The sequence below is a fragment of the Ovis canadensis genome, chromosome 7 (genome assembly GCF_042477335.2).
Source record: "Ovis canadensis isolate MfBH-ARS-UI-01 breed Bighorn chromosome 7, ARS-UI_OviCan_v2, whole genome shotgun sequence".
NCBI classification, from domain to species: Eukaryota; Metazoa; Chordata; class Mammalia; order Artiodactyla; family Bovidae; genus Ovis; species Ovis canadensis.
The window spans coordinates 97409888-97431269 of NC_091251.1; the positions used below are offsets into that span (position 1 = coordinate 97409888).

At 37.7% G+C, this 21382-nt stretch overlaps 1 protein-coding gene and 1 pseudogene across 36 annotated transcripts in view; one reads left to right on the plus strand and one right to left on the minus strand.

Annotated features, from left to right (window-relative positions):
* TTLL5 (tubulin tyrosine ligase like 5) overlaps positions 1-21382 on the plus strand; it is a 313391-nt gene that overhangs the window by 65426 nt on the left and 226583 nt on the right. For 21 of the 36 annotated variants that reach the window (XM_069597094.1, XM_069597088.1, XM_069597100.1 and 18 more), the window contains exons 15-18: positions 356-450; positions 2939-2980; positions 12090-12203; positions 12423-12514. In XM_069597094.1, the coding sequence (XP_069453195.1) occupies positions 356-450; positions 2939-2980; positions 12090-12203; positions 12423-12514 (343 nt within the window). The remainder of the gene's footprint in view (positions 1-355; positions 451-2938; positions 2981-12089; positions 12204-12422; positions 12515-21382) is intronic. The other 15 variants (XM_069597101.1, XM_069597115.1, XM_069597106.1 and 12 more) reach the window with 2 other exon arrangements.
* LOC138444200 (serine/threonine-protein phosphatase 2A catalytic subunit beta isoform pseudogene) lies at positions 19526-20507 on the minus strand (annotated as a pseudogene).

The following is a 21382-nucleotide window of genomic DNA, read 5'->3' on the forward strand; positions in this document are numbered from 1 at the left end:
AGGAAGCCACTTTAAAATAATTTGTCTTTATTAACAACTGTGTGTTTTTAAGTGAACTTTTATCTGAAGGTCATCGAAAGTCTTCATCTCTTTGTCCATCAGAATCACATATCGGTTCCCCAACCAGGAAGGCTGATTGATCTGCATATTTTCCTTTCTTGTTCACTCCAGTCGTGATAGTTCAAAGTTCAAGAGGAGGATGTGTATGGGAGAGTCATGCCTAATCCTCTTCAAGATGGAGCTTTATCAGATTTGTGGCAGTGAAACCGAGCTTGTTCATCGAAAGGAAAGGTGCAGCTAAACCTTCTAATTTCTTAGCAAATGGCAGTTTTAATGTTTCCCATTCCCCATTCAGGGTTTGTGTGTCAAGATCCTGCCCAGCGGACATCAACCCGGCCAATTTACCCCACGTTTGAGTCTTCCAGGCGAAACCCTTTCCAGAAACCTCAGGTAAAAAGTTCCAGCAGCAGGAAGCCCCAAGGAAGCTTATTGTAAAGTGGCAGCTGTTGTTAATAAGTGAGCTGAAGCACTATGATTAGAAGGTCACTTACAGCAGGAGAATTGGGGGACCATTCTAGACAGGAGGCAGTTATATTCAGCCATGGCTAATAGCTTACGCTTTTAATGCTTTCAAACCATCTTACTTTCTGCTTTTTGTCTTTCTTTTCTTTTGGCTTCCTTTTCCATTATCTTTTCTTTTTTCTTTCTGTCTCTTTTCAAAAATTGCTCCCAGTCTTTTCACATTGATATGCTCATAAATGAGGCACAGGGAGGGATTCTGCAAATTTCTCGTCACCACTCTGCTGCATTCTTTATGATCTTCAGGCTAGCTTTGCAGAGAAGATGCTCAATTGAAATAATATCTTCTCTACATGCGATTCTCTTCACAAGGACCCTCAGTGATCATGAGGTGCTGATTGAATTTAAATGAGCTAAATGCCTGCAGAGAGCTTGGCGGGCGTGTCTGAAACTTCATTTGACCCAGTGTTGCTCCAGTCTTTGTGTACTCTGCATTTTTGTTCCAGGTAAATCAGTCAGCTGTCTGATGGTTTATCCATTCCATCATCTGATCAGTCCCTGCCCATCTAGACCCGGCTAGCTTCCACTTACGTCTCTTTGCCTTTAACCTTTCTTCTTATCCAAAAGGTCCCCTTTCCTCCTCTCTTCCTATCTGGACTGATTACCTTACCTGCTCAGAAGTTTGGAGACCATTTCTTATTAAATCCATTCCATTCTTTCATGGCCTCTTCTTTTCATTGCAACATTATTTACTGGTTCTCAACTGCATTGTTTTGCCTTCATTGATTTGTTGCCTTTAAATTGTCCAGTACTCCTCTGCTAGACTGTAAGCTCTTTGAAGGCAGAAACAGCTGCTATTTCTCCCCATTCCTCCTCTTTCCCTTATTTTTTCCCTCCTACCTTCTCCCACCTCCACTTTAGCACTCCGTCTCTCCCTTTTTTCCCTCCCACTCCTCTTCCTTTTGTTTGCTGGTCTCATTTAGAGTACTGCTACTTCTGTTTGCTAAGCTCACATACCATTATTTATTCAGATAGCTTTTCATTAGAACAGGGTTGGAAACCTCAAAATGCCTCTGCAGATTGCAAAGTAAATAGGGCCAGGTATGATACGCGAGTGCCGTGACTGCAGCAAAGTGGGTTAGTGCATGCTTCCCATTAACTCTTTTACTTCTGTGCTTTAGCTGATCGCTGCTGTGAGTTGGCAGATATTCTTGCTTTCTAGAGAAGTCAGGAATCTTATTTTAAAATACTGACAACAAGTTCAATTTAAAAAATAATACTTCGCAAATGAAACATGGTATGTCGGTGAGCTGGATTTAGTTTGCAGGCTGCCTGTGACCTCTTGCTTTCAAACTATTCCCTATTAGTATCAGTGCTGTAGTATAGAACAAGGTGAACCATATTTTAAGGGGTATTAGATTAGAAGTGAAATCATGCAGCAGTGTTGTACTTGATCAGTTTTGTGTGTGTGTGTGTGTGTGCGCGCGCGCACGCACGCGTGCGCTCAGTCACTTCAGTCGTGTCCGACTCTTTGTGACCCCATGGACTATAGCCCGCCAGGCTCCTGTGTCCATGGGATTCTCCAGGCAAGCATACCTGAGTGGGTTGCCATGCCCTCCTCCAGGGGGTCCTCCTGACGCAGGGATGGAGCCCTCACCTCTGGTGTCTCCTGCACTGCAGGTGAATTCTTTACCGCTGAGCCACTGGGGAAGTCCTGATCAGTAGTGCATCACAGGTCAAAGGGTTTTTTTTTAACTTTTAACAAGAAAAGTAGAGGGTTAACCTAGGTGTACTAGGAAAACTGAATTGAGGCAGTCACGCATGTTCCTTTAAATTGTTTTCTGCAGTATCTGTGAGTGAAAGGATTGTGTATAAAATATTATGAATGTTTCTGTGCAGCTTTAACAGAGTTTCTGCAAGTTCCACTCTAGGAATAGCTGTATGTCAATCTTGGATGAATTGATCCCTTTTCTTAGCTTGCCTGTCAGCTTTTATTGGTGACTTTGCAAATAGTGGAGAACCTATTCGCTGTTTGCTCTGCTAACTGGTAGGTAACAGTGTGACTTTGTCCATGAGCAGTCCACAGGATAATTACTTAAAGGCTTAAGCTGTAGATTATTTCCATGTACTGTGTGAGACCATTTTGCCAGGCGGACTGATAACTTCAGGATCTTCAGTATGTGACAGTAGGATTGAGTTCTCAGTGGTGAGAAGGTGAAACTGGAATAGTTATGCCACAGGAGAATGCAGTGTGAAAAATAATAAATGCTCTAATCTTTCAAGTGCAAAATATAGGGCTTTGGCTTTTGTTCTCTGCTTGGAGATTATTTTTTTCTTTTTTATATTAGATGTAGGAGTTGGAAAATATAGACATGTTAGGAGAAGATAAGGCTTTATTCCATTTTTCTGTCTTTTATAGCGTCCAGTATCTGCACAGTTTCAGTCATCAACCGTCAAGCAGGTAAGTTCTGGATCATTTGGAGAGTTCACTCAAACTTTTATCTTCATTCCCCAGATGGAAAGCCTTTTAGCTTCACCGTTTCACAGCATATATTTCATTCACCTGCTCTTTGAATAGTTTAACAATGTAAAATAGAATAAGTGAAAATGAATGCTGAGATCTTTTCAGATGTAGAATATAAAAGTAGAGGTTGCGGGAATTCCTGAATCCTCTTTTTCTGGTAGTGATCATGCTGTGATGGAGGCAGCTGAATTCAGATGATGAACACAGTTTAGAGGCATATCTATGGCTTTGACTAAAATATTCCAGAAAGGAAATACCATCGTTCACAAGCCACCTTTCATTTGTTCAGGTGTCTTATGAAACATACCCTTGTCAGTAGCTTAATGTTGGAAGTGTTTTCACATTGGATATTGGGCTATAATTTTTTTTTTTTTTAACAGAAGCCTTTTCTTATATGTAGTGATATGTAGTCATGAATCTTAGAAACGCTGCCATCATTACTATCTTAGATACTACCTATAAAATAAAGACAAAATATTTGATCTCAGTCTCTAAATGATCAGCATTTGTCTTCTTTCTGTTCTTGTTAGTATGTGAGATATACTGTCGCTATCTTCTATGCAGATTTTTTTTTGCATCTGTTTGAAGTGATAGGATAGTAGTGAGGGGACTGCTCCTGCTATTTGATGTGTTGATATGAAGGATGTAGATGTTCCCATTCATAAATGTGTCACTTGCAATTATTAATCTTTTAGTAAAAGGCTCCGTATATATTTATTTTGGCATTTGTACTCTCTGATACAGATTCTTTCAAGCTTGGAAGCTTGAATTGTAAGTTTCCTAGCTATTATTTTTGATAAAGTGATTTACATGGTATATATGAATTCAAGAATTGAAGGAAAAGAAAAGACTTGGTGTGTTGTCTAATATTTGGTAACTGATTAGCATAGTTTTGTAATACAAGTTTGGTTGTTTAACTGGTGGAATTCAAAACTCTGTAATGGTGTTTTGTATTTAGCAGGTACCTAAGTGTGCAAGCTCCTCTCCATGGCAAACAAAAAAACAAGCATAACCCAAGGCTGTTGATTTCAAAGACCTTATACTCTACATATCTCTTGACCTAATCTCTTTAAGGAGAACATTAAAGTACCATTTCATAGCCTTCTGAACTTGACTCCAAAGAAGGGTCTTTGATATGGAATTCTAATCTTAATGTCCCATTACCCCCTTTTAATTCTGTTCTGCCTCTATTGCTTGAATTTTCATAAGTTGCAAACAACCTGTGGACGAGCAAGGCCTCACTCTAGTGGTTAGGCATTTCAGCACTGCTCACATGACACAATGGCTTTGTGACTTTATTTGGGCAGTTTTAAACATATTGAATTCTTAACTCTTATTGTCCTTTGCAATGTTCTACCGTGCCCCTCTCTTTTTGTTAATGAAACACTTTCAAGTCTACAATAGTTTCATCAGAGCTCAGTGAAAAAAGAAAAGAAACTCTTAGCTCTGGCCATTTAGACTGTAAACATTTCTTTTTTTGGTGCTGTCAGATTGTTGAAGATACAGTTTTTTACTTGTCCATTATCTTTTTCTACATTTCCCCTTTCCCTTGAAGGCCTACGGTTTAATATTTTTCACTCAACAGAAATTATATTTTAGTGTTCCAAGGCAGGCGGTATTGTTTTGTGGAAGGAACAGGGACTTTGAAGTCAGATAGACCTGTGTTCAATTTTGAACTCTGCCAGTCACTAACTCTTAGACCTTCAGCAAGTTCGTTTATGTCTCAGGCTCACTTCCCTCATCCATCAAATGAGGGTTTGTGTTCAGTCGCTAAATTGCGTCTGACTCTTTGCAACCCCACGGGCTGCAGCACACCAGGCTTATGTGTCATTCACTGTCTCCCAGAGTTTGCTGAGATTCATGTCCACTGAGTCAGTGATGCTATCAAGCCATCTCGTCCTCTGCCACCCTTTTCTCCTTCAGTCTTTCCCAGCATCAGGGTCTTTTTCAATGAGTTAGCTCTTTGCATCAGATGGCCAAAGTATTGGAGCTTCTGCTTCAGCATCAGTCCTTCCAATGAATATTCAGGGTTGATTTCCTTAAGGATTGACTTGTTTAATGTTGCAGTCCAAGGGACTCTCAAGAGGCTTCTCCCATTCCTTTCTTAGCATAATTCCATTTGTGTATTACACAAATTACATTACAAATGAGGGTAGTAATACGCAAATGGAGTTATGCTGAGAAAGGAATGATCACACACAGGGAAAATACTTGGGATAGTTTTGGACACACAGATAACCCTCAGAAGACTTAGCCCCTTCACACTTTTGAGTCCTATTTTGTTTTCCTTTTTCCATTGTCAGTATCTGGTGTTATTTTGATATTCATTTATTTATAGTCATGTCTTTTCACATTTACTATCATCAAGAAATGCAAATCAACCCAATTAATTTATTATTCATCCTACCAGACACCAATTAATACATATTCTAAACAATGCTTAATCAGTACCCAGTCACCTTCTAATTTGATTCACTGCTACTTATCTTACCTTATAGTTCTCTTTTAACTGTGTTCAGCTTTTATTGGTATATTTTATTTATTATATCATGATACTGAGTCCTGATTGGAAATAAAACTAAAAGTAAAAATTCTATGACATTTTCACAGATGCTTCTCTAACATCCAGAGACATTAAATATATTTGTGCTTTTCCTCCTTTTTGTTATTTTGTCCAAAAAATCAAAATTTTAAAGCATGTTTTAAAATAAAGCAGTCTCCATACTACAATTCTTTATGAACCCATTAAACTGTAAATGCTTATGGATTTTTTTCTTTTAATATTTGTTCCATTATTTTACTAGGGATTCAGGTTAGACTTACAGGCAGTAATCACCAGGAGCATACTTCTTAACATTTTTGAAGATTGGTACCTCATTTGTTTTTTTCTAATCCTTTAGTATCTCCTCAGTTCTCCATGATTTTTCAAATATAATTGTAAGTTGTTTTGGTAACTTTTTTTTGTTTTTAAAGCCAGTTCTGTTAATAACAAGATGCATGTCTGTCAGACCTGCTGACTTATTACACATTTTCAGATGCTACATGTCTCTTTTTATACTGTAACACACACCTACTTGCTTTCTTTTTTCCCCCCTAATTTCTCAGTAGTGTGCTTCTGGTTATCATTATATTTAAGCCTTCTCTGTTAGCCATTTTTGGTCTATTTCCACCCAGATTTGTTCACATGTGGTCTTTTTTTGTTCATTTTCTTTCATTTGATAGCAGTGATTCAGTTCACTTCTTAAACTCGTCCTTCTTATTTTCCTGGTGGCAAGATGCATCACATATAAATTGATTTATTTCTAATCTATGTGTTTTTAACACAGAATTCCAAACTTTGTAAAATTGCATTGGAAGATTTTTTTTATTCTCTGCATGTGTTCTCTTTCAAACAGATTTTTTTTTTAAAAAAAACCCTCAATTTTGATATCTTTGAGGATGCCTCACCATTTTTTTATTCTCTGCATTTATCCAGTTCTCCTAACTGGTACTTTTCGGTTCTTCCCTAGCAATGAAAGTTAGATGTGTACATGTTTCTTCTCTGGGTGTAGTTCTGTATCCTGAGTTGTACTAATGATATTTTAACAATTTAGATGCATGTTGCATGGCAGAATCCTTACTGTGACAGTTTAAAGTGTATCTGAGAACCCAGTAGTTTAAATCTTATGTCATCTAGCCAGAGGCAGTGGTTCTTTTTAAGTTCAGAGGAGCCTTATTTCCTTAGTGTAGTCAGTCAGTTCATTGGAGTATGTGGATTTATTCTATCTACTACCTGGAGAATGAAGCTGAGCTTTTGTGTCCAAAATCAAAACCACAGAATGGCTTGCATTTAAACTATTTTGCTCTTATTTTTGACAATCCTGATGGCCTTTCAAGTCAGCCTTATTTCTTTTTTCTTTGCTTTTAATTTCTAAGTATCCCTTTGGTACTCATAAGCATTTTTCTTCTTTCTTTTTTTCTTAATTATCCTTTCTTCTCCCCTTTTTCTCTTACCTCTGTCTATAATTCATTTGTTAAGACTTCATTTCATTAATAAGTATTTGTAGGTCTGGAATAGTAATGCTTTGTTGTTGTTGTATAAATACATTTCTCTATGAACCAGCACAACAGATATTATGTAGATTAAAAAATTGCTCTCTAATTTCAAATTTATTGAAAAGCTGAAGTTGGCAAAATATTTTTGACTTTCTAATCTGATTATTTTCCATTGTCTTCTCTAAAGACACCTGGGGGGATGTTAGAGAAGCATTTGACATACCTAGATTTCAAGAGCTACATCTCTCCATATTTCTCCCTCTCAGCCGCCGCCTTCTTTTTTTTTTTTTTAATATTTATTTGGCTGTGCTGGGTCTTAATTGCAGCATGTGGGATATTCCCCAACCAGGGATTGAACCCAGGTTCCCTGCATTGGGAGCACAAAGTATTAGCCACTGGACCACCAGGGAAGCCCCCTCTCAGCCTTCTTAATAGTTGACACAAAGATAAATGGGTGAAGAGATTAAAGGAGTTTCCAGCCACATTTTTTTTTCTCTTGAAGTAGCATTGACCTTTTCTTTGCAGCCCTGTGGTATTTGTGGCAGTAAAAGAATAAAGACCTTGGTTCATGGAAGTTAACAGCTGGAGCATTCATCTAACAAGCACCATTACCCCCTCCTTTTCCTAACCTCCCGAGTACCCCGACCAGGAGCACCTGCTTGAATTCCTACACACCCTACTCAAATAACACTCACACAGGCATGCAGTGGCTTGAGTTAGGATTGTGTACTGTGAGTATTGTTAATGTGGGTCGGTGACAACTCTGGAAATGACTGGGAAGGTTTTCGAGGTGCTCATTCTTTGTTTGGGGGAGCAGGCTTAGATGAGTAGAGGAAGATTGCGATAGCACCATCATAATCTCAGTCTCTGGAAGCCAGCAATATCGCTCTATCATGAAACAGTTCCACAAAGATGAAAATTAGGTCCTAGGAAAGCAAAAGAAAAAGTTTAAAAAGATTTAAAAAAAAGGAAAAATAAACAACAAACAAGCAAACAACCCCTAATAAAGACAAGAGATTGAACAACAAAAACAAAAAAAGACAAAAAGATTTTTTTAATTGGTGGTGCTCATTAGATGAGTGACTGGATCAGTAGTGACTTGATCCATGCTCTTATAAATATGACCATTCCTTAAAACTATTCTGATAGGCAAATAACTGTTTCTTAAAATACTTTTATCAGTGACCTTGTAATACAGTTAATCAGCATTTTAAAGTAACATTCTTTCTATTCTAAAATGCTTAATCTTTATTTTTATTTATATCATTAAAATGAATGCTGACTTCACATTCCCTTCTTTCATAATTTCAGAGGACTTTAAGATATCTTTAACTAGTGTGAGGTGATAAGGCAACTTGACTTTGGAGGTTTTACTGCTAGTGGCTTTCTGATCAAAGTCATGTTGTGACATGTGAGGTAGATAAGTCTTTTTAGCAAATAGTAAATAATGTATGAAAATGACAGATGTCCTCAAGACACCCATTTAGTATTTTGGCTTTTCCAAATTATATGCTGAATAAGAACTCACACTTTAAAGATTTTTTTAAATGATTATATTGATTCCCTTCCTAAATTTTTAAACTTTCTTCTTAATTTCCCTGTAATCCCAACATGTGCTGTGTAATGTATTTCCAGGGATTAGAACGGAGTTGAATATTTTTCCAAAATCCTCTGCAAATTTTAATTCTAACCATGGTTGATCTGTGTGTTAGCACATTATTTGTTTGTTCAAAAAATATCTATTGATCTCCTACTCCATGCCAAGTACTGTTCTAGATGCTAAAGATACCACAGGAAAAGCTAAAGAGAGAAAAGTTCCTGCCTTCACTCATTGCTTGTATATGCTAATTTCATGATTTTTCTTTGATGGATTTGCTTATCAGAAAATCTGTGTTTTATAACTCCATGCTGGTTTTGAAGATTAGTATATATTGGTCTTCCCTGCATCCAAAGATAAAGCCAGTCATGGTTATTTATATACAGGTAGACATTAGTCTGTGTGGGCAACCATAATAAAATACCATAGACCAGGTGACTTAAATCACAGAAATCTATTTCTCACAGTTCTGAAGGCTGGGAAGTTCAAGGTAAATGTGCTGGCAAGGTAGGTTTTGTTCTGAGGCCTCTTCTTTTGGCTTGTAGATGGTCATCATCTTGCACTGTGCTCTTTGTGCATATTCAGGCAGAGAGAGAGAGAGAACAAGCTTCCTGGTGACTCTTGTTTACAAGGTATTTATCTCATTAGACCAGTGCCTCATTCTCATGTCCTCATCTACTTACCTCCGAAAAGCCCTGTCTCCAAATACCATCACATTGTGTGGGTTAGAGCTTCAGCATGAATTTTGGGGCAACACAAACATTTAGATTAACAGTGAGTATTGTTGAGGAGCTTCTCTTGTAACTCAGTTGGTAAAGGATCTGCCTGCAATGCAGGAGACCTGGGCTCAATTCCTGGGTCAAGAAGATCCCCTGGAAAAGGAAATGGCAGCCCACTTTAGTATTCTTGGCTGGAGAATCCCATGGACAAAGGAGCCTGGCAGGATATAGTCCGTGGGGTTGTGAGTTGGATGCAACTGAGCAACTAAACCACTGCCATTGAGTGTAGCTAAAAATGTCAAAAGTGAGTTGTCAGAAAGCCCTTCCATACAGTGTGTACACAAAGAGGGAAATAAACAGTAGTCCCTGACAGTAAGATTTCTTCTGTCTGGTTAGTTACTTCTTGGACTCTTAGAGAGACAAATTGCACCCCTCTTTCTTGGATTATTCATTCCTTATTCCCACTTGGCTAATTTTGTTATCAGTTATCTTTTTTTTTTTAATAATAGTTTATTTTCACGTTTCATACATCTGACTTCCTTTGTTGGCTTTATATTTCTCTGCTCTCATAACATCAAAATCACTTAAAACTTTTGTTCTCCGACAACCTTCCTGATCATCATTCAGACGCTGAAGTCGCCTTGATCATCTCTGGGGATCCATAAGGAGCATGACCCACTGGAGTGCCTCCTTGGAGTACCCAAGGCAGTCATGCCAGATCCAAGTGCCTCCTTGGAGTACCCAAGGCAGTCATTCTAGATACAAGTCTCCTGAAGTCCAGCAGCCACAGTGTTTTTCAAGTCATAGCCTTGCTCACATTTCTTTTCTACATCACTGATAACTCTCATCTCAATATGTCCCCCTCAAGTTCTGAAACATCCCACGGTCCAACTTTGTCATCTGTGACATAGCAGATTGCTCATTGTTTTTCTGTCTTATGTCTCACTTTTCCTAGCTCTCCTTTCCCAGTGTTAAGAATATAGTGACTTCCTGAAATAAACACATATCTAATCTTCAGTTCAGTTCTGTCGCTCAGTTGTGTCCGACTCTTTGCAACCCCATGAATCGCAGCATGCCAGGCCTCCCTGTCCATCACCAACTCCCGGAGTTCACTCAGACTCATGTCCATCGAGTCGGTGATGCCATCCAGCCATCTCATCCTCTGTCGTCCCCTTCTCCTCCTGCCCCCAATCCCTCCCAGCATCAGAGTCTTTTCCAATGAGTCAACTCTTTGCATGAGGTGGCCAAAGTATTGGAGTTTCAGCTTCAGCATCAGTCCTTCCAGTGAACACCCAGGACTGATCTCCTTTAGGATAGGGACTTTAAAAAGTCTTCTCTAGCACCACAGTTCAAAAGCATCATTTCTTCGGCGCTCAGCTTTCTTCACAGTCCGACTCTCACATCCATACAGGACCACTGGAAAAACCATAGCCTTGACTAGACAGACCTTTATTGGCAAAGTAATATCTCTGCTTTTTAATATTCTATCTAGGTTGGTCATAACTTTCCTTCTAAGGAGTAAGCGTCTTTTAATTTCATAGCTGCAATCACTATCTGCAGTGATTTTGGAGCCCCCAAAAATAAAGTCTGACACTGTTTCCACTGTTTTCCCATCTATTTCCCAGGAAGTGATGGGACCAGATGCCATGATCTTCGTTTTCTGAATGTTGAGCTTTAAGCCAACTTTTTCACTCTCCTCTTTCACTCTCCTCAAGAGGCTTTTTAGTTCTTCTTCACTTTCTGCCATAAGGGTGATATCATCTGCATATCTGAGGTTATTGATATTTCTCCTGGCAATCTTGATTCCAGCTTGTGCTTCATCCAGCCCAGCGTTTCTCATGTTGTACTCTACATAGAAGTTAAATAAGCAGGGTGACAATATACAGCCTTGATGTAGTCCTTTTCCTGTTTGGAACCAGTCTATTGTTTCATGTCCTGTTTGGAACCAGTCTATTGTTTCATGTCCAGTTCTAACTGTTGCTTGTCCTGCATATAGGTTTCTCAAGAGGCAGGTCAGGTGGTCTGGTATTCCCATCTCTTTCAGAATTTTCCACAGTTTATTGTGATCCACACAGTCAAAGGCTTTGGCATAGTCAATCAAGCAGAAATAGATGTTTTTCTGGAACTCTCTTGCTTTTTCGATGATCCACCAAATGTTGGCAGTTTGATCTCTGGTTCCTCTGCCTTTCCTAAAACCAGTTTGAACATCAGGAAGTTCATGGTTCACGTATTGCTGAAGCCTGGCTTGGAGAATTTTGAGCATGACTTTGCTTGCGTGTGAGATGAGTGCAATTGTGTGGTAGTTTGAGCATTCTTTGGCATTGCCATTCTAATCTTACATTGAAGTTATTTTCAGATTTTTTCCCCCCGTATCTTTCAAACTGTTAGATTTATGTCAAAACCAAGATAAGGAGTAAGTACTAGCTTAGAAAGCCATGTGGACATCTTTTTTTTGTGTGTGTCTCTTTCAACCCATAGTGTTTTCGTTCTATCCTTTTTTTCTCTTCTTTTCTTTGAATTTGCTAGCTTTTATCTGTTTGCCAGGATTTCAGGCTAAGAGATCTATTACAGAAAATGGGCTTTGGATTTGAGCTTATACATATTATGAAACATAGTGGTATTGAGGGACTGACTAGAGGGAAGTGAAGAAAGACGATGGCAATACATTTTTGTTTTTCTTTTTTCTTCTCCCTAGCGTTCCCGTCCACTCTCCGCCAGTGATGCGGAAATGAAAAACCTTGTGGGCTCAGCACGGGAGAAGGTGCCGGGGAAGTTAGGTGGTTCTGTGCTTGGTCTGTCAATGGAGGAGGTAAAGATGACTCCATTTCAGGCCTTTGTGGGTTAACATAGGGTTCAGTGAAAATTAGTGATTCATAAATATTCGTGATAGTCCTGTCTTACACTGAACATGGGAGATATAGCCTCTTCATGCTTCTTGCATATTCTTGGGTCATAACTCTGTCCTGTAACCACATAGATTACATTTATCAAAATAGGTGTTCATTTTTTTTTCTCTTCCTCCATGTAGATCAAAGTTTTACGGAGGGTGAAGGAAGAGAATGATCGGAGAGGTGGATTTATTCGCATATTCCCTACATCAGAGACATGGGAAATATATGGGTGAGGTGACTACCTTTTTTTTTTAAATCTGTACTTCAGGTCCAGAGAATTGAATTAATTGTGACATAGTATTATCAGTGCTCTCCACTTGGTGCTTTTCTTATTTTAATTGTTTGTAACAATATTAATATTACTCCACTGGAGAACTAAAGCTTTAATGATAATTTAATCTACTTGTGCATCATTCCTCCCTTTTTGCTAGTTCGCTGCTTCCTTCCTTACTAGCCCTCTAACCCAGAGTTAGATACTGTCCTAAATTTTGCGGTTATTACCTTCATTTGAAAAAACTTTTTTTTACCTTCTGTATATGTACATAAACAATATACTGTTTATTTTTAATCATTGTTGAGATCAAGTTTTCATGCAATAAAATGCATCCATTTTATTTTAAGTTTGGTGATGAATTTTGACAAATGTAGCTATCAGTTTAATCACCACAATCAAGATATAGAACATTACGTTACCTCCAGATGGCCTCTCAGGCTCCTTTACAGTCAGTGCCTCTCATTATCCTGAGCCTCAAATAGCTACTGATTTGCTTTTTATAGCGCTATAGTTTTTCTAGAATTTTATACAAATAGAATCATATAGTATATATTTTTTGATGTCTGCATTCTTTCGTTTGGCATAATTTTGAGAATTGTCCATGCTGTGTGAAACAGTGGCAGCCGTTCATTCCTTATTATTGTTACTTACCATTTCATTGTATGAATATAGCATAGTTTATCTCCTCACCTTTGTGGAACACTTGGATTGTGTCCAGTTTGGGGCTGTTGTGAAGAAAGCTGCTGTTACAAACCAGTCGTGCACAAGTCTGTGTATGGATATATGATTTTGTGTTTCTTGAATAAATACCTAGGGGTGGAATAGGTGGGTCATATGATAAGGGATAAGACAAAGAACCATTTTACATTTTACCAGTGATATATGGGAGTTCCACTGGCTTCCTGTCCTTGCTAGCAATTGGTATTGTCAAGATTTTTTTATTTTAGTCATTCTAGTGTGTGTGTGTGTTTGTGTGTGTATGTAGTGTTTCTTTGTAGTTTTAATTTGTTTTTGTCTGATGAACAATGATATTGAGCATTCATGTGCTATTGGCCATTTTTGTATCTTTTTCATTTTAAATTTTAAGATTTTTATTTTTTTATTTCTGTGTTATAAAGGGCTCTTGATATAAGTCCTTTCCCAGATATTTACATTGTGAATATTTCTCCAGGTCTGTAGCTAGCCTTTTTATTTTTATAACAGTGGCTTTCAAAATACAGAAGTTTTACATGTTAATGAAATCCGATTGACTGATTCCTTTTTAAGATTTTTGCATTTTGTGTTTTCTAAGGCTTTACCAACCCCAAGTTCACAAAGCCTTTTCTCTTTTTTTTTTTTTCTACAAGTTTTATAATTTTGGCTTTTATATTTAGGTCTGTGATATGTATTGATTCAATTTTTAGTGTATGGTGTGAAGTAAGGATTGAAGTTCCTTCCAAAAGGATGTCCATTTGTTCCAGCACCATTTTTTGAAATTACCTTATTGAATTTAACTTGGCATCTTTGTTGCAAATTAATTGAAATATATATTTATCTACTTCTAGACTTTATTCAGTTTCACTGACCTATGTGTTTGTCTTAATATCTGTAGCTTTATAATAAGTCTTGAAATTAGGTAGTGTAAGTCTTCCAACTTTGTTCTTTTTCAGAAGTATTTTGACTATTTTGTGTCCTTTGTATTTCCAAAGAAATTTTAGAATTTTTTTGTCTGTTTCTATGCTGACTTTTGGTTGGCATTACCTTGAACATATAGATTAATTTTGGGAAAGTGAATATTTTAACAGTTATTGAATTTTCCAAATCCATAAACATGACATATCTCATTTCCCTATTTGTTTAGGACTTGTTTGCTTTCTTTCTCTTAGCAATGTTTTATTTTCAGTGTAAATCTTGAACACATTAAACTTATTGCTTACTATTTCATGTACATGTTATTTTTAACAGCTTTGTTGAATTATAATTGATATACAATAAGATTCACATATTCAAAGTGTACTATTTCATAAAATAGCATATGTATAAATCCCCGAAACTAACACCGCAGTCAGCACAGTGAATATATACATCACTCCCAACTGTCTCTTTGTCCTCCGTTGTTAATTCCTCTCTCCTGTTCCTCCTTTCCCTGCCCTGCCTATTCCTGTCCCAGGTGGCTACTGATCTGCTTTCTGTCAATAAACAGATATTTCCTTTTCCTAGGATTTCATATATGGAGTTCTATTGGTTGTCCTCTTACTTGCTGATCTTTCTTTTTATCTGGCAAGATTATTTTTTGATTCATACATGTTATAGCATGTATCAGTGGTTTAATTTCCTTTTATTGTCAAGTGGCATTTTGTTAATAGGCATATATCAGAATTTGTTTATCGTCTCCTCTGTTGATTAACATTTAGCTTCCTCCCAGTTTTTTGGTTATTGTAAAGAAAGGCTGTATGAGCATCTGTATAGAAATTTTTGTATAAACATGTGTTTTCATTTCTCTTAGGTAAATGCCTACTTGTGGAATGACTGGGTCATATCATTGTACATGTTTAACTTTTTTAAGAAACTGCCATGTGGTTTTACCATTTTGCATTCCTATCATAAATGTATGAGAGCTTCAGTCTCTCCACATCCTCATCACCAGTTGGTATGGCCAGTTTAATTTCAGCTCCTCTAAGAGAGGTGTAGTGATATCTCATGGTTTCATGTATATTTTCCTAATGATTAGTGATGTTGAGCATGTCTTCCTGTACTTATTTGCCATTTGATGATTAGATATTTTGCCCATTTTTAAAATGAGTTTATTTTGTTATAATTGAGCTATGAGAGTTCTTTTTCTTTTTTGGATATAATTCCTTAATCAGATGTGTGCTTTGAGAAGATTTCTACCGCCCCCCCCCCCCCCCATTATGTTGCTTGTCTTCTCATCCTTTAAATAGTAGCTTTTGAGGAGCAGTGATTTTTAAGTCCAGTTTTTTTGTTTTAATTACTGTGCTTTGGCATATAAGAAATTTTTGCCTATCTCAAGTTTTCTTCTAGATATAGTTTTAAGTTTCACATTTAAGTCTGATCCATTTTGAGTTAATTTTTGTATATGGTACAAGATATGGATCATAGTTCTTTTTTCTTCCAGATGGATATCCAATAGTTTTTGCACCGTTTTTTTGAAAAGACTACCTTTTGTCCATTGAACTGTCTTTTCACTTTTGTGGAAAACCACTGTTTCTTTACTGTTTATTCTATTCCACTGATCTTTTTGTCTTTGTGCTAATACAGTACCACACTGTCTTGATTACTGTAGCTTTATAAAAAATCTTGTTCTAACTTTGCTCTTTTTCCAGGTTGTTTTGGCTATTCTAGGTCATTTGCATTTCCATTTGGATTTTAGAATTAGTTTGTCAGTTTCTACGAAAAAGCCTGCTTGGGATTTTGATTGGGATTGTATTGGCTCTCTAGATCAGTTTGAAGAGAATTGACATCTTAACAATATTGAGTCTTCCAGCCCATGAACAAGGTATACTTGTCCATTTATTTAGGTCATCTTTAATTTTTCTCAGCAGTGTTTTGTGGTGTTCAGTGTACAGATCTTTTACATTTTTTTTGTCAGATTTATTCCCTAAGTATTTAACATGTTTTGATTCGATTGTAACTGATTTTGTTTTTTTAATGTCAATGTCTGATTGTTTGTTGTTAGTATACAGGAATATAGTTGACTTTTCCGTATTGATTGGGGCTTCCCTGATAGCTCAGCTGGTAAAGAATCCGCCTGCAATGTGGGAGACCTGGGTCTAATCCCTAAGTTGGGAAGATCCCCTGGAGAAGGGAAAGGCTACCCACTCCAGTATTCCGGCCTGGAGAATTCCATGGACTGTGTAGTCCATGGGGTCGCAGAGCTGGACACGACTGAGCGACTTCCACTTTCACATGTGTCCTGTAACCTTGCACTACCTGGGGCTTCCCAGGTGGCGCTAGTGGTAAAGGACCTGCCTGTCAGTGTACGAGATGTGAGAGATGAGGGTTTGATCCCTGGTTCGGAAAGCTCCCCTGGAGAAGGGCAGTGGCAACCCACTCCAGTATTCTTGCCTGGAGAATCCCCTGGACAGAGGAACCTGGCAGGCTACAGTCCATAGGTTTGCACAGAGTCGGACACAAGGGAAGCAACTTAGCACGCATGCGCACAATCTTGCTAAACTCACTTGTCAGTTATTGAAGGTTTTTGGAGATTCCATAGGATCTCCTGCCTAGTTGAAAACATTGTCTGTGAATAAAGACAGTTTTCCTTCTTTCTTTCCAATCTGGATATGTTTTATTGCTTTATTCTTGCTTGATTACATTGGCAAGAACCTCCAGCACAGTGCTGAGCAGGACCAGTGAGAGCAGACATCCCAGTCTGGTTTCTGTTCTTAGGGTAAATGTTCAGTCTTTGATTATTAAGTATGATGTTGCTGCTGCTGCTAAGTTGCTTCAGTCGTGTCCGACTCTGTGTGACCCCATAGACGGCAGCCCACCAGGCTCCCCCATCCCTGGGATTCTCCAGGCAAGAACACTGAAGTGGGTAAGTATGATGTTAGTGTTAGGTTTTTCGTAGATTCGCTTCATTAGATTGAAGGAGTTCCCTTCTGTTTCTCTTTTGCTAAGAGTTTTTATCAGAAATGGATGTTAGATTTTGCCAATTACTTTTTCTGCATCTCATGACATAATAATATGTTTTTCCTGTTTTGGTTTTTTAATATAGTGAATTTCATCCATTTTTTAATGTTAAACTCAACATTGCTTTCCTGAAATAAACTCCATTTGGTCTGACATGTATCCTTTTTATAGGCTGTTGAATTTGATTTACTAAAATGAGATTTTTACATCTTTGTTCATAAGAGATACTGATCTGTGGTTTTATTATAATATATTTGGTTTCAGTATGAGGATAATGCTGGCCTCATAGAATAAGTTGGAGAGTGTTCTCATCTCTTCAGTTTTCTGGAAGAATTTATGGAGAATTGGTATTTTTTATTTCTTGAATGTTTGGTAGAATTCACTAGTGGAGCCATCTGGACCAGAAATTCAATTTCAGTTTCTTTAACACATGCAGGGCTATTCAGATTATCTCTTTCTAGTTGAATGACCTTTGGTAGTTGGTATCTTTTCAAGCATTTGTCCACTTCATATATGTTGTGTTTGTAAGCACAAAATTATTCCTAATATTCACCTATCCTTATAATATTGGTAGAATCTGCAGTGATGCTACTTCTCTCATTTCTGATATTGGTAATTTAATTCTTCTCTCTTTTTATCATATTCAGTCTGGCTAGAGGTTTCATTGATCTTCTAAGAGACCCAGTTTTTAGTTTTCATTGTTTTTTATTTCATATACATTGACTTCCTTTCTAATATTGTTCCCTTTCTGTAACTTACTAGGGGACTTCATTTGCTTTTTTCCCCCCTTAGTTTCTCTAGATAGAAGCTGATGTCATTGATTTGAGACCTTTCTTCTTTTCTGTATGTGTTTAAGCGCTATAAATTTCCTACCAAGTACTGTTTTTGCAGAGTTCCATAAATTTTGATTGTTGTATTTTTTGTTTTTATTTTGTCTTTGGCCTGTGGACTATTTAGAAATGCGTTATTTAGTTTTCAGATATTTGGATTTTTTTCTAGAGATTTTTCTGTTAATGATTTCCAATGTACTTCTTTTGTACTCAGGAAATGTACTTTGTGTAAGCTGAATCTTTTAAAATGTACTGAGACTTGTTTTATGGTTCAGGATATGACTTGTCCTAGCAAATGTAACATGTACATTGAAAAGAATATACACCCTGCTATTGCTGGGTGGGGTGTTCTATAAATGTCTGTTAGGCCAAAGTATTTGACAGTTCAGATGTACTCTATTTTTACTAATTTTATCAGTCATCAAGAGTGTATGTTGAAATCTCCCATTGTCATTGAGACCTTGTCAGTTTCTCCTTTTGGTTCTGTCAGCTTTGCTTTTCGTGGATTTTGGAACTCTGTCATTAGGTACCTCTGCAATAGATTGGTTATGTCTTCTTCATAAATTGACTTCGTTATTCCCATGCAATGTCCCTGTTGATCTTTGATAATGCTGTTTGTCCCCAAGTCTGTTTGTCTGCTTAATATACTTGCTTTAGCTTTCTTTCTTTTTTTTTTAAGTCGTGTAGTATAATGCTTTGACTTACGTCATGGAATGATTATCACAGTAAGTTTAGTGAACATCCGTCAGCTTATAGAGACACAAAGCTAAACAGAGAAGAACTAAAAGTAAAACTAAAGAACTCCTAGGATTTACTCTCTCGACAGTTTTTATCTATAGCATATAGAAGTATTAATTCTTTTTACCTGTTGTACAGTATAACCCTAGTACTTATTTATCTTTTTTTTTGTTTGTTTTTGTTTTGTTTAAAACAGAAAGTTTATTTGCTCAGTACACCAAGTAGAATGCAAGCACTATCATGACAAATATACAGAAATGTGCAGATCAACATAAAACCGTAATTTATTTTTAAAGAAGGGAAATCTCTTTAAATGTTATGACAACGTACTCCTAAGAATCCTTTTTTCAGTTAATTATACATTTCAATAAAATAAATGGTAATGAATTAAGTGGAAGTTAGCTTGTGAATTTTTCTTAAAAATAAAAATCCAAACCTATTAATCCATGCCAGTTAAACACTCTCAACTAAAATTTCCCAGTAAGTGCAAGAGATGGAGTTAGTTACCTTTTTTGCTTGATCAGTCCCAAGGGAAATGGTTACTACAAATACAGCAGGCAAACTGTTAAGACCCACCGATCTAGAACATAGTGTTGAACTAATTTCAGTCTCAAATTGTGCTGAAAGCTCATCATTAGTACAGCACATTTTGGTCCATGATGTGGTTTAATGCCAAGACAGATCCCAATTTGTTACAGAAACACATAGATTACTGTTGCTTTTTTTGTTGGTTTATATATATATATATATATATATATATAAAGCCAGATATACTTCCACATACAAAGGCGGGTTTTCCCAAGAGAGATTTACAGGAAGTAGTCTGGGGTGCGCCGGGTCACATGAGGCTCTTCACGATGAAGTGCTGGGTCAAACTGAAGGAAGGAATATTTCAAAGTGTCATCTAATTCCATGATAGCAGCCTGGTTTCCACAACGATAACAATAATTGGGTGCACTGAAAATGGTAACCACGTTCCGATCATGACACCAATTGTATCCCTCCATTACAAGTTGGTGAGCGTGAGAAACCAGTGTGAGACCATTAGCATGGTTAAACGTTTCAGAAATATCTTGTCCAAATGTGTAGCCAGCACCACGTGGTGAAATACCCCACCCACCACAATCATCTGGATCTGACCATAAGAGATCACACACTGGGCCCTCATGTGGAACTTCTTGTAAACGATCCAGGGCTCCTATATGATCCAGTGTATCTATGGATGGAGAGAGGCCACCGTGGAGGCAGAATATCTGTCCATCTACTAAAGCTGTAAGTGGCAGGTAATCAAAGAGATCTGTAAAATATTTCCAAACATTGGCATTTCCATACTTTCGCAGACATTCATCATAAGAGCCATATACTTGGGTAATTTGTCGGCTTTCATGGTTTCCTCTCAGTATTGTAATGCATTCTGGATAACACACCTTTAATGCCACAAGAAGAGTTACTGTCTCCACAGAATAATAACCTCTGTCTACATAGTCACCCATGAACAGATACTTTGTATCTGGTGACTTCCCACCGATTCTGAAGAGCTCCATAAGATCATGGAATTGACCATGCATGTCTCCACAGACGGTGACAGGACAACGGACCCCTTGTACATTTGATTCTTTTGTTAAAATTTCCTTAGCCTTTTCACACAGCGTCCGGACTTGGTTCTCCTTAAGGTGTTTACACTCATTCAGCTGCTCGACCCACTGGTCCAGGTCCTTAGTGAACGCCTTGTCGTCCATGGCGGCCCCCGCCCCTCCACCACCGCCTCCTCCCGCGCCCCCCCCCCCCCCCCCCCCCGGCCCGGGCCACTTACTTATCTTATAACTGGAAACTTATACCTTTTGACTGCCTTCACCAGTTTCTCCTCCCCTCCCCCTTACCCATTCCAACTTTCTTAGGACTAGTGTTTGCATGCCATATCTTTTGTGTGTGTGTGTGTGTGTGTGTGTGTGTGTGTGTTACTTTTAGTCTCTCTGCGTCTTTATAGTTAAAGTAGATTACTGTCAAAAAAAGGAAGTCCTGCCATTGTGGCAACCTGGATGAACCTTAAGGGATAATGCTAGCTGAAATAAACCAGCACAGCAAATATTGTATAATCTTACTCATATGTGGAATCTTGATTGAAAAAAAAAAAAAGTAGAACTGATAGAAACAGAGTAGGATGATAGTTGCCATGGGCTGGTATGGAGAAATGGGAGATGTTGATCAAAGGGTGCCAATCAGTTTTGAGATGAATACACTCTGGGAATCTAATGTACAGCGTGGTGATGTGGTTGGATTTAGACGTGCCACATTATGTCTGTTTTCTTTTTGTCTAATGTGTTCTTTATTCCCATTTTTTTTCCTCCTGTCTTTTTTGGATTAATTCATTCCTCCTGCTGCTTTGTTGTGCTTTCTAAAAGTGTGGTTGCTCTAGGGTGACAGTATACATCTTTTACTTACCACAGTGCACCTTGAAATAATGTTACACTGTTTCATGTATAATTTAGGAATTTTACAACCAGTATACCTCCATTCTTCCCTCCTGTCCTTTGGGCTGTTGTCATGCATTTTATTTCTATTTAAGTTTTAAATACCATAGTGCTTTGGTTATTTTTGCTTTGAACAGTTTAAGGAAATGTAA